Source organism: Sinocyclocheilus grahami, unplaced genomic scaffold, assembly GCF_001515645.1.
Source record: "Sinocyclocheilus grahami isolate Dianchi unplaced genomic scaffold, SAMN03320097.WGS_v1.1 scaffold153.1, whole genome shotgun sequence".
NCBI lineage: Eukaryota > Metazoa > Chordata > Actinopteri > Cypriniformes > Cyprinidae > Sinocyclocheilus > Sinocyclocheilus grahami.
In genome coordinates, this window is record NW_015505332.1 from 2,432,897 (window position 1) to 2,449,111 (window position 16,215).

The following is a 16,215-nucleotide window of genomic DNA, read 5'->3' on the forward strand; positions in this document are numbered from 1 at the left end:
CTGGTTGAGCTGCACTAGAGAAGGCAACGAGTGTTATCACTGTGTCAGAGACATGCTAGCTTTCCCAAGGCAGACCAACTTAAATTGCACTCAGATTGATTTGATATTGACGCAATATTTACACTGAAGCTCGCAGGCGGCTATGGTAAGGGGCCAATCACAAAACACACTGACCCAGCTAACCAATCACAGCACATTTAGTATTTCAGAAGGCGGCCTTCATTTGATACAGGAACTATTCGAGCCGTTCATGCCAGACTGGTGAGAGAGGTGTTGTAATAATGTAAAATATGTGAAAAATAACGTGTTTTTCGAACAACCTAGTATGAGAGCCTGTTCTAGGACACCCCCAAAACAAAATCAAGACTTTGTAAAAGAGCATAATAGGACCCCTGAAATGTTAATATTAATATTTATTTATATAATTAATATTTATTAATTTAATTTATTAATAAACATCACTGTTATGTTTTATTAATATCACCATAATAAATTTTCATAAATAAATAATTAATAAATTCCATTTCAAAAATCCATTAAAAAATTCTCAGATCAGAAATCTCTGTTTTTATTATATTACAATAAAAATGTTACAATATAAATTTATTCTAAAATCTATTTTAACATTTTATTTTAAATAATTTTTAAAAATATATATTAAATATATTTTTTAAATATTGTATATAAATATATTTTGAAAAATATTGCCATCGATTTCAGGCATGCCTAGTTACACTGGTGAATATAAATGAATACTCTGAGGGGAAAAAATACAAAACTGTCAATGGCTCAATATCCTTTCAAATGGTACTAATTTGTACTTTTCAGGTGACCATTTTGTAACTTCTTTTTATCTTTTTTCCTTGGGTTGGTTAATTAATTAATTAAATTTTGCCCAGCCCTTGTCACAATCTTGATAATTGCCCCATTTATTTTATAGCACGCACAATCGCTATTCCAGCGACAGACTGCATGCTCTCTATTTCTGCCAAATACAGTTAGCCAGAGACGTACCAGTCCTGCCTGATGCCCAAAGACTGTGTGGTCAGTGAATGGAGCTCGTGGGGCTCCTGCTCAAAGACCTGCTCGGACCCCAGTGTTCCTCAGGGCTCACTCTCCCGCAGCAGACAGCTGATACGGCTTCCTACCGGAGGAGGGTCCGAGTGTCCCCAGCTGGAGGAGAGCCAGGCCTGTGAACCTGAAGGGGACGGGGTGCCGCCCTGCGCTGCGTAAGTATCACAGAAATGCTCGAAAGGGTCAGACTATTAAAAAAAATCCCTTTTGTTGTGCTCTATGATATCTGTATGCATGATTTCATACAGTCAGTTTGAGTGAGTGCTTTTGAGTTGCAGATATAACACTTTCTTATTTAGACATGACAGCCAGTCGTATCTCTGTTTGGGATCAAAGGTTTCCATTTTCAAGGTTTTGTGTGTGAAAATGCATCGCATCATTGGAGTGATGATATTATGAGAGGTACTCCAACAAATTGATGTCATCTTGTCATATCTCATTATGCGTCAACCCAGAGGAAACATTGTTGCTCAGAAGTTGCTCTTTCGTAACTCAAATGATATAATGTGGTTCCTAGTAAGCCTGTCATTGAAGTTTCAACAGTTTCAGAAGATTCTTCTTTAGTAAAATCAGAGTAGAAACAAATGAAACAATTGTTGGCATACAGTAAAAGTACAGAGCAATAAAATGAACAACTTAGGCACACTGGAAAATCGTGCCTCTACGTACATTTTTCAGAACTCCCAAAACATACCTCTACATACAGTTCACTGCAGTTTCCAGCTGAAATGAACTCGAGAGACAGTAAAACACCAACAACTTTTGTTCCTTTTCACACAAATTATGATTATGGGGCAGATTACCAATTAATAAAGACTTACTTTTGCTTGGTTCCTTGCACAAAACTATGTTATGACCTCAAAACACTTTACCATAGTGCATGATTTATGCATGATTTTAAACAAATACAGCATTGCACTAGCAATGTGGTACAAGTCTGTTGAACATGAGCCATGATAAAAGAGCTCAAAGATGTGTAGAAACAAGATAAAATGGCACGGTTGCTTCAGCAAATATAATTAGCTGTAATAGCTCGTCAGCTGCATTGCCTAAAGAGAAAATAAGAGACTAAGAGAAATTGCTGCATTCACACTGCTCACTGTGGCTTACCGGCCACTGAAACAATTACAAAAGCAGTTCAGCTGCGATTTGAGTTTGTTACCAAAAGCATGTGATTAAAGTATTAAAAGACAAAATACTGCGGTGATACTGTAATGTGATAGAATCAGGGGTTCACAGCTTTTTATTTGTTAGTTTGTTGTTTTGGTTTGTTTTGTTTTGTTTTGTTTTGTTTTGTTTTGTTTTGTTTTTGTTTTTGTTTTGTTTTAATAAAATGGATGTTTGCCCAGACACAATGTTCTAATAAATAAATATGATGAAAATAAAAATAAGTATTGGTCATATTTATTTAATTTTATCGAATTTTGTAATTATTTGTTTACAAAAAAATAAATTGCAAAAATCTACTTTAAAATATCGTGTGAATTAAACATTTTTTTAAATCTCTTGATATGTTGTCATGTGTACATTATTTTCAATTTATAGCGTATTAAACATTTAGCGCAACAAACATTTAATTTCTGAACTGTTGAATTATGTGCAACAACCAACATAATACACATTGCCAGATTCAAATTAATCTGAACATACTTTCTTGGGCCATTCAGAGCAAAAAGCAACATATCATTCTGTAGATTATTATAGTTGACTAAAAATAAAACCATCATTTTATGTTAACATTAACTTAAATAAAATAAATGTTAACTAAAATGATAACTAATAAAAATTATTAAATTAAATTAAATTAAATTAAATTAAATTAAATTAAAGGGGCAGATTACCAATTAATAAAGACTTACTTTTGCTTGGTTCCTTGCACAAAACTATGTTATGACCTCAAAACACTTTACCATAGTGCATGATTTATGCATGATTTTAAACAAATACAGCATTGCACTAGCAATGTGGTACAAGTCTGTTGAACATGAGCCATGATAAAAGAGCTCAAAGATGTGTAGAAACAAGATAAAATGGCACGGTTGCTTCAGCAAATAAATTTTTTTAAATCTCTGATATGTTGTCATGTGTACATTATTTTCAATTTATAGCGTATTAAACATTTAGCGCAACAAACATTTAATTTCTGAACTGTTGAATTATGTGCAACAACCAACATAATACACATTGCCAGATTCAAATTAATCTGTTTCAGGTAAAACTGAACATACTTTCTTGGGCCATTCAGAGCAAAAAGCAACATATCATTCTGTAGATTATTATAGTTGACTAAAAATAAAACCATCATTTTATGTTAACATTAACTTAAATAAAATAAATGTTAACTAAAATGATAACTAATAAAAATTATTAAATTAAATTAAATTAAATTAAATTAAATTAAATTAAATTAAATTAAATTAAATTAAATTAAATTAAATTAAATTAAATTAAATTAAATTAAATTAAATTAAATTAAATTAAATTAAATTAAATTAAATTAAATTAAATTAAATTAAATTAAACTTGCCAAGGCAACATTTCTTTTTTTTCTTTTTTTTCTTTAATTTATTTTCACTTGAAGAACAACTAAAACATTAATAAAAAATTAAATTAAATTAAATTAAATTAAATTAAATTAAATTAAATTAAATTAAATTAAATTAAATTAAATTAAAATTGCCAAGGCAACATTTCTTTTTTTTTCTTTTTTTTCTTTAATTTATTTTCACTTGAAGAACAACTAAAACATTAATAAAAATAATAATAAAAAAAATATGTAAGCAAAATGACAAAAAATACAACAAAATTACTGAAATGAAAAACTATAGTTTAAGTGATGCTAAAAAAATACTGCTGCAGAATTGCTACATTTTTCCAGCATAGGTTGAAAATGAATGTGAATAGAAGCTCAGACCATTTTTGGTCTGATAGCATTTTAATTCATATTGAAATCTCTTATTGTTATCTTGGCAAATCTGAGCAGAGTTGGAGACATTGTCGAGATCTCCTCTGAATCTCTAGAAGAGACACATGCTGCAGGAGAACTGTGTAACACTCTAAGCTAATTCGCGATTGATTTAATCTTCTGTTGTCAAGGAGAAGCAATTGAGATATTAACAAGATCTCATTTGGGATTTTCCAATCCTGCGGGCATGTACATGAAACAAGCTCTAAAAAAAACCCAGAAGTCACATCTCAGCATGACGAACTGTAGTGCTTTCTGCTCTTCATGGAGAATTGCCGGCGTGGAGCGGGAGGCCCTGCCGGGAGCCGCTTGACCCCTGCTCTGCGTGAGCGGTGGTGCCAGTCGGGGTCAGCACATGGGCATATGGAGATGGGGTGAGACGGATCGGGCTGCTCTGTGCTCCTGAGCCAAGAGAGATGCACTGACAAATGGAAGTGATCTTAAGAGCTCGGTGACGCTGCTCTAATCTCATTCTCTCACAGATGGCCCGCACTGGCACGCCGTCACAGGCCACACAATGCTTTCTGAGTCTCCCACGTACTATGAACAGGCAGCTCGAGAAGATAATGGATTTTTGCAATTCTGTTTCGCACTATAGCGAAAGTAGGAAAGATAAATAAAAAATGACATCTCTTTAATATCGCTATTTTTTTCCAAGACAGATATAAGATTAAATGGAGGTTGAATGGAGATTCTGAAGTCTTTTCAGACTATAAAAGACCCCAGTATTCAAATGTGTCTTAAGGTTTAAGAGATCTATCCATCCACCCATGCACCTACCTATTTTACATCCATCCATCCATCCACCAGCCTACCTATCCACCTACTTATCTACCATCCTATTAATTCATCAATTCATCTATTCATCCATCCATCCATCCATCCATCCTATTACTTATCTACCTTTCTATCCATTCACCAATTCACTTACAGTATTCAACCATCTATCCAACAGCGTACCTACCCACCTACTTATCTACCCATCCATCCATCCATCCATTTGCCGGCAGCCATATCACCCTGTAGCCCAAGACTGGTTACCCACTGAAGCTAAGCAGGGTTGAGTCTGGTCAGTACCTGGATGGGAGACCTCCTGGGAAAACTAGGTTTCTGCTGGAAGAGGTGCTAGTGAGGCCAGCAGGGGTTTCTCACCCTGCAGCCTGTGTGGGTCCTAGCGCCCCAGTATAGTGATGGGGACACTATACTGTCAACAAGCACCATCCTTCGGATGAGACGTTAAACTGAGGTCCTAACTCTCTGTGGTCATTAAAAATCCCAGCATGTCTTTCGAAAAGAGTGACCTCGGCATCCTGGCCAAATTTGCCCATTTGGCCTCTGATCATCATGGCCTCCTAACAATCCCCATATCTACTGATTGGCTTCATCACTCTGTCTCCTCTCCACCAATAAGCTGGTGTGTGGTGGGTGTTCTGGTGCACTATGGCTGCCGTCGCATCATCCAGCTGGATGCTGCACACTGGTGGTGGATGAGGAGATACCCCCTGCGCTATATAAATGTAATAAATTAATCCATCCATCCAGTTGTATGCCAGTCAAAATGCTTTTATTTTCCAATTAAATTCCTGAATTTGTAGGTAAACAGGCTACTGAATTGCTATTTGCATTAGAATTAAAATGCATTTAAATTCATATATTGTGATTTTACTAGAAACATTTGTCTTGTGATTTCAGACATTTATTATCAAATTCTTCCAAGATCCATTTTATTGTTTGTTTTGTTTGGATACTCTTGGTTTATCATGTGTAACGTGCAAATGTACATGACAGTGACACACAATCCAAATGGAATGACATTGTTGCTTGTAAATGTTTGGAGAGATTTTTTACAACAGTATGGTTGATCCAAAGCACAGGTTCAGAATATAATAGCCTGTATTTGATGTTAATTTCAGTTATGCCTGGCGGAGCACCGAATGGAGCGAGTGTCGTGTTGACGCGCTGCTCAGCCAGCAGGACCGGCGGCGTGGGAATCAGACGGGTTTGTGTGGCGGAGGTGTTCAGGGCAGAGAAGTGTACTGCGTCCAAGCCAATGCAGAACTCCTCAGCTACATCAATAACAACAAAGACAAACAAGGTACAGGTATCTGCTTGACAGTGTATAGTAATCAGAAGTATGACATTTTTACTTAGACATTCAGTTCTGGACAAACTTTTATTGTTGTTGAGCGAGTCACCTGAACATATCCATGATTAGTTGATAGTACAACAAAAATGTGTTCAGTCCCAAACCTTTCACTATAGTGACTATCCTGAGCTGTGATAAAGATTGATTGACTGATTGACTGACTGACTGACTGACACTCACTCACTCACTCACTAACTCCTCCAAATCGTTTTAAGTTTCATATGATTCCTTAAGAGAATATTTATGTTTCATATGATGCCAGAAGCAAATCGTTTTAAATTCCATTTGGTTCCATAAGAAAAAAATTAATATGTATTTCCTTTATAGTTCTATTTGATGCTATGAGGGAATCTTTGATTCATATGATTCCATAAGAGAGTCTTTGAGTTTCATATGATGCCATAAGTGAATCTTTATAAGTTTCATACAATTCCATAAGTAAATCTTTATAAGCTCAAGTTGATTCTATAAGAGAATCTTTTTAAGTTCCATTTGATTCCATAAGAGAATCTTTATAAGTTTCATATGATGCCATAAGCAAATCTTCATTAGTTCCATTTGATTCACTAAACAAATCTTTACTATTTCCATTTGATACGATGACAGAATCTTTGTTCCTTAAAATGCCATAATCAAATCTTTATACTTTTCGTAGGACTCCATAAGAGAAACCTTCAGTTTAATATAATGCCATTGAAGAGTCAATGAGTTCCATATGATGCTGAAATTGAAAACAGTTTATTATAAGAAAAAAACACTGAATCAATTATTTATTTATTGCAAAGTATCTATTATAATAAAATGACATTTTGTGATGTATATGTTGTTTTGCAAACATTTTTTGTACCTCTCAGAACAATGTAAATCCTAGAATACATGGATCTATCCGTCATTCTTCTCCTCTTTCCTTGCTTTCTCTGTCCACCACCCACATGCATGTGTGTGTAAATCTCTTACTCTACTGTATATATTGCATCAGCATTTCTTTGCATGCTCCACACACACACACACACACAACATCTCTCGATTAATGGCCCACCCGTCTTCATGGAAAATACCCTTTTTTTATCTTTCTCCCTCCTGCTTGCTCTTTTGATGCTCAGAACTGTAAGGCGAGCACATTGAAACTTATCGTAATGCACATGTCTCCGTACATTAGAGCAGATGAGCGCTGACTGCATGAAAAGCTCCAGTTAAAGAAGCGCTATTAGAACAGGCCGCTGGTGGAGCTGCGTATGCTGGGAAATCTGTGTCCTTATCAGCGCGGTGCAGGAGACGCCTCGCTTCACTGGGGGGTAATCTGCTCCACCGACAGCAGATACATGAACGCAGACAGTGCAGAAAGTTAAAGAGAAAATGTGCTGGAGCGTTAGTCAACTGATGGAGTCGTGATGTTCTCACCCTGGGAGGATGTTGTCAGCTTCAAGATTCTTTGATGTGATGAAACCTTCATCAAATCTATCTGGAAGTGATGCTCATTTACATTTCCTTCTAAGAACACAACACTGCACTCACAGCACAAACAGAACGATATTTCCCACAGGTGGCTTCACTGTCTTAAAACCAAGTGTTTCCAAAAGGATTTGATGACATAGGAGAACTTCCAATTTGATTCCATAAAGGAACCTTTAAACATTTAATATGATGCCGTAAGAAAATCTTAATGTTCCATTTGTTCCAAAAAAATAATCTTTATAGGTTTCCTATAAAGCCATAGGAAAATCCTTATCATTTCCATTTGATTTCATAAGAGAATCTTTATAAGTTTCATATGATGCCATAAGTGAATCTTTGTCATTTCTATTTGATTCTAAAAGAGAATTTTTGTAAGTTCCATATGATTGCATAAAAGACTCTTTATAAGTTTCATATGATGTCATAAGCTAACCTTTATCATTTCCATTTGATTCCATAAGCGACTATGAGTTTCATATGAATTAATAAGAGAATCTTTATATAAATTCTTATATAAATATACATTCCATTTGATTCCATAAGAGGATCTTCATATGTTCCATTTGAATCCACAAGAGAATCTTTGTGAGTTTCATATAATTCCTCTAGTGAATCTATAAGTTAAATTTGGTTCCATATCAGTTTAATATTATAAATAATTCTATAACAGAATCTTTTTACTGTAAATTTCATTTCTCCATAATCTTTGAGTTCCATTTGATTCCATAAGACACTCTATATAAGCTTCAAATGATGCCTTAAGAATTTTTAGTTATTTTTTTCTTTTCTTTGATTCTATAGGAGAGTCATTGTAAATTACTTATGATGCCGTAAGTGAATCTTTATAAGTTCCATTAGATTCCATAAGATAATAATTTCAAAGCCCTTATGATGCTGTAAGAGAATCTTTAAGTTTTATGTAATGCCATATGAGAATCCTTAAGTTCCATATGATGCAGAAAATGAAAATGATTCTTGATGAGAAGAGAGTTCTTTACTGAAGTGCTGCAAAATTCCATTGAAGAAGCTTGATTTTGAGAGTGTAGGAGGAATCCTGCAGCTTTTGACTGGCTGAGATCTGGGGGCAAGTAAAAGCTAACCAGCTTATACCTCACATTATCACATTACTGTCTGAATGAAAGTCAATGGAGGCGATGTACGCTGAATAAACTGCCGTGACATTCGATTGGACAGAGCTATATTTGGAGTCTACTATGAAAAAAATGACTGCTTTATAGGAGGACCGAATGTGACAGATGTGATTCATTTATGGCATTACAAACCAATGGGTTTGGCTATTTATCATGAACAGTTTGGCCCTGCTGGTAAATGACATAACCAGAGGTTGCATTAACTGAACATTTTTCTGTCACTTACCAAATTGTAAAAACATTGACAGATAATTCGGAATGCTTTGTGTTGTTTTGACAGATATAGAAATAAGTTGTCTGGCCTATTGCACTGGGTGAACTAAATTGAGAAAATAAAATGTGAAAGTAGACTGCGAGAGGTGCGAGTAAGAATATAAGGAGAGAACCAAGAGTTTTTCATATTTTACTGACAAGAAAGAGTAGAGCATGACGGGAAATTTACAACGCAGTCCATCAGAATGACAGAAAATGATTTTATATCAAAAGTGCCCGTGCGTTGTGATTAAATGGATATCATTGTATTGTATTTTCTGAAGGACTCTTTAAAGGTTGAATGGTTATATTTTCCCTTGCCTGCTGCTTTTGACGTCACAGCTCAGGATAGTAGATGCCCTGCGTTACCCCCTTAAAGCTGTAATATTGTGGAAGTAGTCACAGAATAGAGTTAATAGTGATTGTATTTGTATTTTCCCTTGAATGATGTTTATTAGCAGTAGTTTGTGTGCTTTGTAGAAGGTCAGTCTTCAAACGGCCAGATGCCTAGTGTCCCTCCCCTCCTGTCTATCAGCTATGAGATCTCAGGTAAGATGTTTAACCCCTTAAAAGGAATATTTGGAGTAGTTTTCAACTCAATGTAAATACACCAACATTGCTTTGAAAGAGAAACTGTTATTTTATTTTATTTTTAATAATTTAATTATATTTTATTACATTTATTATTTGTATTATTAATATATACTATATTTATAATTCTATAACTTTATTATATTTTATTATTTTTATTTTATATTTAATTTAATCATTTTAATTGTATTTTAATAATTATATTTAATGTATTTTATATGATATTTATGTTATATTGTATTCAATTATTACATTTAATTTTGTCATGTTTTTATTTTATTCTCTTTCCTTTTTGCATCTGACATAATGGTCTTTGTTTGATCAAATCTCTTTGCCTAAGGCATGTTTACATATTTTGTTTGCTTAGTCTGTTTACTCTCTGTATTTTTGTAAGCGTTTGTGTCCATGGAGAGCTCATTACAAGAGTACATACTGATGCAACACTTTGTGCTTTAGTCAACACTCTCCTCTGGGCACCAGACAACTGACAGAGACTGACTGACAATGACAGTCATTCTGACAGCTCCTTACTGTACCCTCGTCCTCAAAAGAAATAAAGAAGCATTTTATTTGGATCTTTTAAACTAGACCATTCTGCCTTTTATTGCATGGACTCTATAACATGGTGCAAATCGATAAGTATACTGTATACAACTGATCAAATATGACGGTAGAGGCATTTTCAAATAAATGCTTTTCTTTCAAACTTTCTTAAGCGAGTATATTAATAAATATCAGGGCCACCTTAGGTTTCTCATCTGTTTTCAAGCAGCTACCGAGCACCAAATCATTCTCATGCTTGAAGCTAAGCCTGTCCGCCTGGGTTTGTCAAAGCAGGCACAGACCGCAAACTTAGATTAGACAGAAAGTTTGCACAGAAGGTCTAGACCATCTGGCACGTAAACAAGGACAACCTGTGCTGTGTTATGTTAACTTAGATGATGGTGCATTACACTGAAATATGTCTCTCCATTAATTTGGGGAACATGCGGCGCCAGAAGAGTTGAACGAGGTGAACTGTCATTCCCCATGCCCATTTCCAGAGTTCAATCAATCGATTTTTTTTTTAAGGTCTGTGTCTTAGTCTTCTCATACTTTTTAGTTGACAATCTGTGCATGTGGAGAGCATTTTGTTTTGGAAGTCTCTAGAGTGCAGAACTCACCACATATAAGCATGGAGAGCTCCACGAGAAGAGTTTACCTCGCTTTGATGCAAACGCAGCAGTCATGTCACCTGTCACCCATCAAGCCGACAGCAAAATCCTGTGTTAAAACATTAATGCACCGCTTTTGTTTGTGTTTCCGAATTTGTATTTTATAGTTCCAGGGAAAAAAAGATCTCAGTTTCACACATGCTGGGCCCAGACGGGATCCATAGACTTTTTCATAGGCATTTTCTACACTCATCTGAGGACTATTCCTCTGACAGGACTTTATTTATTCATGTTTGTTTGTTTCGTTTTGTTTAATCATTTTTAAGTAATTCATAGATATCACAGTTGTTCATTTCGTTTCATTTCATTGCATTTCATTGCATTGCATTCCAGGTGAATAGGGTACCAATTCACCTTATACATATCACCATACTTTCCCATTGAATTACATTTAAGCATTGCAAAAGTTTTTTGTATTACAATGCATTAAGAGTTTTTTTTTAACTTGATATATCAGAAAATACTGTCAATAGCCAAAAATAAAATACATTTTGACTATGTTTGTTGGAAAGCTCTGTACAAAAAAAATGTTTTTAAGAAAACAAACTTTAAAGATAAATACGGTAAATAAAATTGGCAGATAAATTGCAGTAAAATAAGCAACAAAAAAAAAAGTATTTAATGCATGTAAATTCATTTTGGATGTTTTCTACTGAAAAAAAACAACCAAAGTTCCCAAAATTCCAAAATTGACCAGTACAGGAAACATGATTTTGCCTTAATTTTATAATTTTAATTTTATAATTTTTTATAAATTTCTAATTAATTTTTTTGAATTATTTTGCTTATTATTTTAATTTATTTAATTTTTTGTCATTTTATTTCATTATATGTCGTATTTTAGATTATTTATAACTGGGAACTTTACCAAATTAGTCCAAATATTTAATAAACAAACACATCGGGTTGGGGATGTGCATTCAAATTATGCTGAAATCTCCGGTTTTCTCCAGTTTTTCATTTGATGTGATGCAACAGGGAATCAGGATTCTTCAGAGCGTGTTTAATGTTGCCATTTGTTGTTTCCTGCAGTTACATAAAGCTAATTGTCCGTCATGTGTGGTGCTCATGTGGGAGTCTTGCCGCAGTGTTTTAATGCGTGTGTTTGCGTTGTAGCATCACAACCCGTAGACGTTCGGCTCTGCAAGGGAACGACTCCGAGTACCACGCAGCTGTGTCACATCCCGTGCCCTGTGGAGTGTGAAGTGTCCCCGTGGGGCGCCTGGGGGCCCTGCACCTTTGAGAATTGCGATGAACGCGTCGTGAAGAAAGGTAAACATGGCTGAAACCAATAATATATTCACTGAAAAGGAAGTGTCAAATACTGAGACACAATATTATACTGAGGCACAGAATAGAATATTTCCTTTTGATTTAACCATTATCGTAAATAATTTGTCCAAGATGCTGCATTACGGCATATCAGCAGAAATCACGTTTCAAACATGTCTTAATATTTCTCTACTGTTCACTGATTATATTATATTTTAAAAAACAAAAAGCAAAATAGACCAATAATGGAAGTTTAAATATACTGAACTTTGCCTCTATATATAAATTTGACTAATTGGTCCATTTTTAATGCCATTAAGATATTTTTACATTATTTTAATGACAGTTAAACACATTTGCCCCCATAATTATACGCATTTTCAAATGTATTATATACTGTAAATACTTTATTTTTGTGTATTAGGCCTACTGTTTTGAACACTACTGAATTTTTATTGCTTTACATTTGCTTAATTGTAATATAAAGTCAGAATGTACAAAAAGGTCCTAAAATTAGATTGCATTTTTTAATGAAAAATTATTTATTTTATTGCTTTACAATTGCCTAATTGTAATAAAAAAAAGTCAGAATGTACAAAAAAAATCCTAAAAATAGGTTTGATTTTTTTATATGAAAAACAATTTCATTTATTGCTTTATAATTGCTTAATTGTAATGAAATGAAGTCATAAAAGGTCCTAAAAATAGGTTGTGTTTGTTTATTTATTTACTTTTAATGAAAACCATTTCTTTGCATTCCTTTTGGACGGAATGTGAATTGGACATGTTCTTGAGAGTTGTGTAAAATCCACTCTAAAAAAAAAATCAATTCAACGAAAGGTCACACATCCACCAAAAATCACCTCAAGACAAGTTGGTTTAAAGTAATTGGGTAAAATGTCATTAAAAATGACAAAAGTGATGTCACTGATATTTTGTCCTAATCCAGTGGCATTTTTAACTGTGACTTACAGAAGGTGTTATAGAGACAACTAATAGACCTTTTGTGTCATGTTTATTTGCAGGTTTCAAGTTCAGACGACGTACGATCATTAATTACCCCACGGGTGGCGAGGGGAACTGTCCTCATCTGGTGGAGGCCATCCCGTGTGATGATCCCAGCTGTTTTAGCTGGCAGCTGGTCAAGCTAGAGGAGTGTATCCCAGAGGAAGACATGGACTGTGGAGAGGGAACACAGACTCCACAGGTCCGCTGCGTCAACAGTGAAGGTATTAAACACAGCTGGCTTTTGCACATGTCAGGTTTACACTGTAAATACAATTATTTTTCTCATTTGAACAGTTAAAAACTGTAAAATGCTACAGTAAAAACCAGTTGGCTCCCTTACTGTAAAAACTGTAATAGATCTAACGGGATCATTAATGTCATTTTAAGATAAAAAAAAACTGCATTTACCAGTATTTTACATTTTATGTCATTTTATAGTTAACATTGAAAAAATGTAATTGTAAATGTAATTGTAATTGTAAATTGTAAATTACATTTTTGTAATGTAAAGAATGTAAATTGACATATCCAGAATGGGCGCTTCACATTTGATTGTTTTTCATTTAAATAATTGTTTCTTCTTAGTTTTTCAGTTATGTGCATTAGTATGTTAGTACCATCAATTTTATTTATTTTATTTTATTCTTTATTTTAATCCTATTTTTATTTATTTCATTTAAACAAATTTTTATTTAATTTAATCCTATTTATTTATTATAATCCTATTTTATTTACTTATTAAAATTTTTTTTTTTTAATCATTATTTATTTTTTTACTGTAAATTTCAGTCCGGAAAACATAAAATGTCACTGCTGTATTTTTCATGCCGCTGCTATTTTTTACAGTAAATTTTACTGCCTTTTTTTTTTTTTTTTACCGTGCATTAAGGCCCTGTCCACACGAACGCGGTTATTTTTAAAACTGCAGCTTTTTTTACACGGTTAGGCTGTTCATCCACACGCAAACACAGTACCGGTTCGCTGAAATTTTTGAAAACGCCAGCCAGGTGAAGATTTTCAAAAAATCCGGTTGCAGTGTTATTGTGTAGACAGCCAAAGCCTTGGAGCCTGTGCTGTTATCTCCACCTACTGGAAACTTTTTCAGGCTTCTGATTGGCCAACATGGCTTTACGGTTGAGATTATATCACCACCTGTTGGTTTGGCATGCTCTTGACAGTGCTTCATAGCATGTGTTTGCATTTTCATGTGGGCGGAGATTTTTTTTAAAACGGAAGAAGGAAAATCTCTGTTTATAAAAATACCCGTGTACGTGTGGAGATGGCCTAAAGCACTATTCGGACGAGATTACTTTGCTAAACAACGTTTGAGTTACAGTTGTTAAAATATGACGTCTTGTCATTTGTTGATTCAGATTGGATTGGGATCTTTGTATTGATGCATCATGAATCATATTTAAACTGGATTACAATCACGTATGTCTGTGAAACCTCCTCAGGGAAAACTAGTCCAATCAAAATAGGGCTTAAGAAAACTGCAACTGGAGCATGTGGTCTTTTTCCAAAAATGCAAAAATAATCTCTTGCGTGAAGCTTGCCAGATGATTATAGCGCAAAAGCAAGCCAGTAGATTCTCACTTGTGTTCTGAAGGCTTCTGTGGCAGATGTCTTTAAAAAGCAGGATTGATTTGGAATCCGGTAATTAGCCTCTGGGAATTCAAACACTATCCTGGCAGATAGATGGCGGGCAGCCGTATCTCTTCTCTCAGCTGGTGTGTCCGGAACGTTTTCCCTCTCAGCTGGAGCTCTTTACAGGGTTAATGCTGCAGAGAGCAGAGGAGTGTAAACATGCTGCTAATGGTGATCGTGTCCTCCTACAGCTCAGCTACTCAATAAAGACAATCTCAGCCGTGCCTGGAGAGACACTTGTATATTTGACCGGCTAAAGACTTGCACTTGCTTGTAAATCGGCCTCTTCAGCAGCAGCATGTTGATGAGGTGCCTTTCTGCAGCGCTATTTAGGAAAATACACTGCCATTTAAAAAAATTGGCAAGATTTGTTAAATATTTTTGAAAGAAATCTCTCATGCTCACCAAGTCTGCATTTATTTGATTTATTTAAAAAACAACAACAGTAATATTGTGAAATATTATTGCAGTTTAAAGTAACTGTTACTAAATGAGCATACTGTAATATGTAATTTATTCCTGTGATCAAAGCTGATTTTTCAACATCATTACTTCAGAAATCCTTCAGAAATAAATGTAATATGCTGATTTGAAGCTCATTTTTCATTATTATCACAGCTGGCTGCTTAATATTTTTGTGGAAACTACAATAAATGTTTTGGGATTCTATGATGAACAAAGTAAAAAGAACATCATTTATTTGAAATAGAAATCTTTTTTTAACATGATAAATGTCTCTGCTGTAACTTTTTATCAATTGAATGTGGAAAAAAAAATCTTGCTGACCTCAAACTTTTAAACTGTAGTCTAAACTGTAGTCAATTCTCTGTGTGTATGTCCTGTACATGTGGAAGAATTGACAATAAAGCAGACTTGAACTTGAACTTGAACTTGACATTGGCAAACGATCAAGATCTAGTATTTGGTTTGGTATTTTATGCCATGAAATTCACAATGTGCTGTCAGATTTGATTGGTGTAGTTCCCTTTCAGTCGGTCACTCTCGACGTCACGTCGGAGGACCGACAAAATTGGGATCTCGCTTAGAGGGACCAATTTACTTTGAGTGTAAACTAAACGAGCCAATGCACATTGGCATGCAATTATTGCATCCAGCTGCTGCTGATCACAGCGTGAGTATAAGTAGGCAGCAGGTGCAGCGCATATTCAGCTTTTCGCTTCGGAGCCGAGCGGTTCTATCGTTCTGCTCCTGACCTCTGCAGTAGTGATAAACTACAGTCAAGCACACTCTTCGGTGGGCTCTCGTGCTGGTGGACGGCGCTTCATCGGTGGTGGTTTTCCCGTGTCGAGTGGGTTGCACACAGCAGGCTGCACTACCCCTGTGTGTGTTGCAGACGGCCATCTCCCCTGTGCGCTTCAGCACATTAAAAGAGCAATTTCCATACTAAAAGAGCTTCACGGGTGGAACGTCTTTTTAAAG

The 16,215-nt window shown here is 34.9% G+C and overlaps 1 protein-coding gene across 1 annotated transcript in view; it reads left to right on the forward strand.

Annotated features, from left to right (window-relative positions):
- Positions 1 to 16,215, forward strand: part of LOC107592524 (thrombospondin type-1 domain-containing protein 7A-like) — a 139,957-nt gene that overhangs the window by 59,619 nt on the left and 64,123 nt on the right. The window contains exons 4-7 of the mRNA XM_016282055.1: positions 1,003 to 1,229; positions 5,953 to 6,134; positions 11,965 to 12,120; positions 13,146 to 13,349. Of these exons, the coding sequence (XP_016137541.1) occupies positions 1,003 to 1,229; positions 5,953 to 6,134; positions 11,965 to 12,120; positions 13,146 to 13,349 (769 nt within the window). The remainder of the gene's footprint in view (positions 1 to 1,002; positions 1,230 to 5,952; positions 6,135 to 11,964; positions 12,121 to 13,145; positions 13,350 to 16,215) is intronic.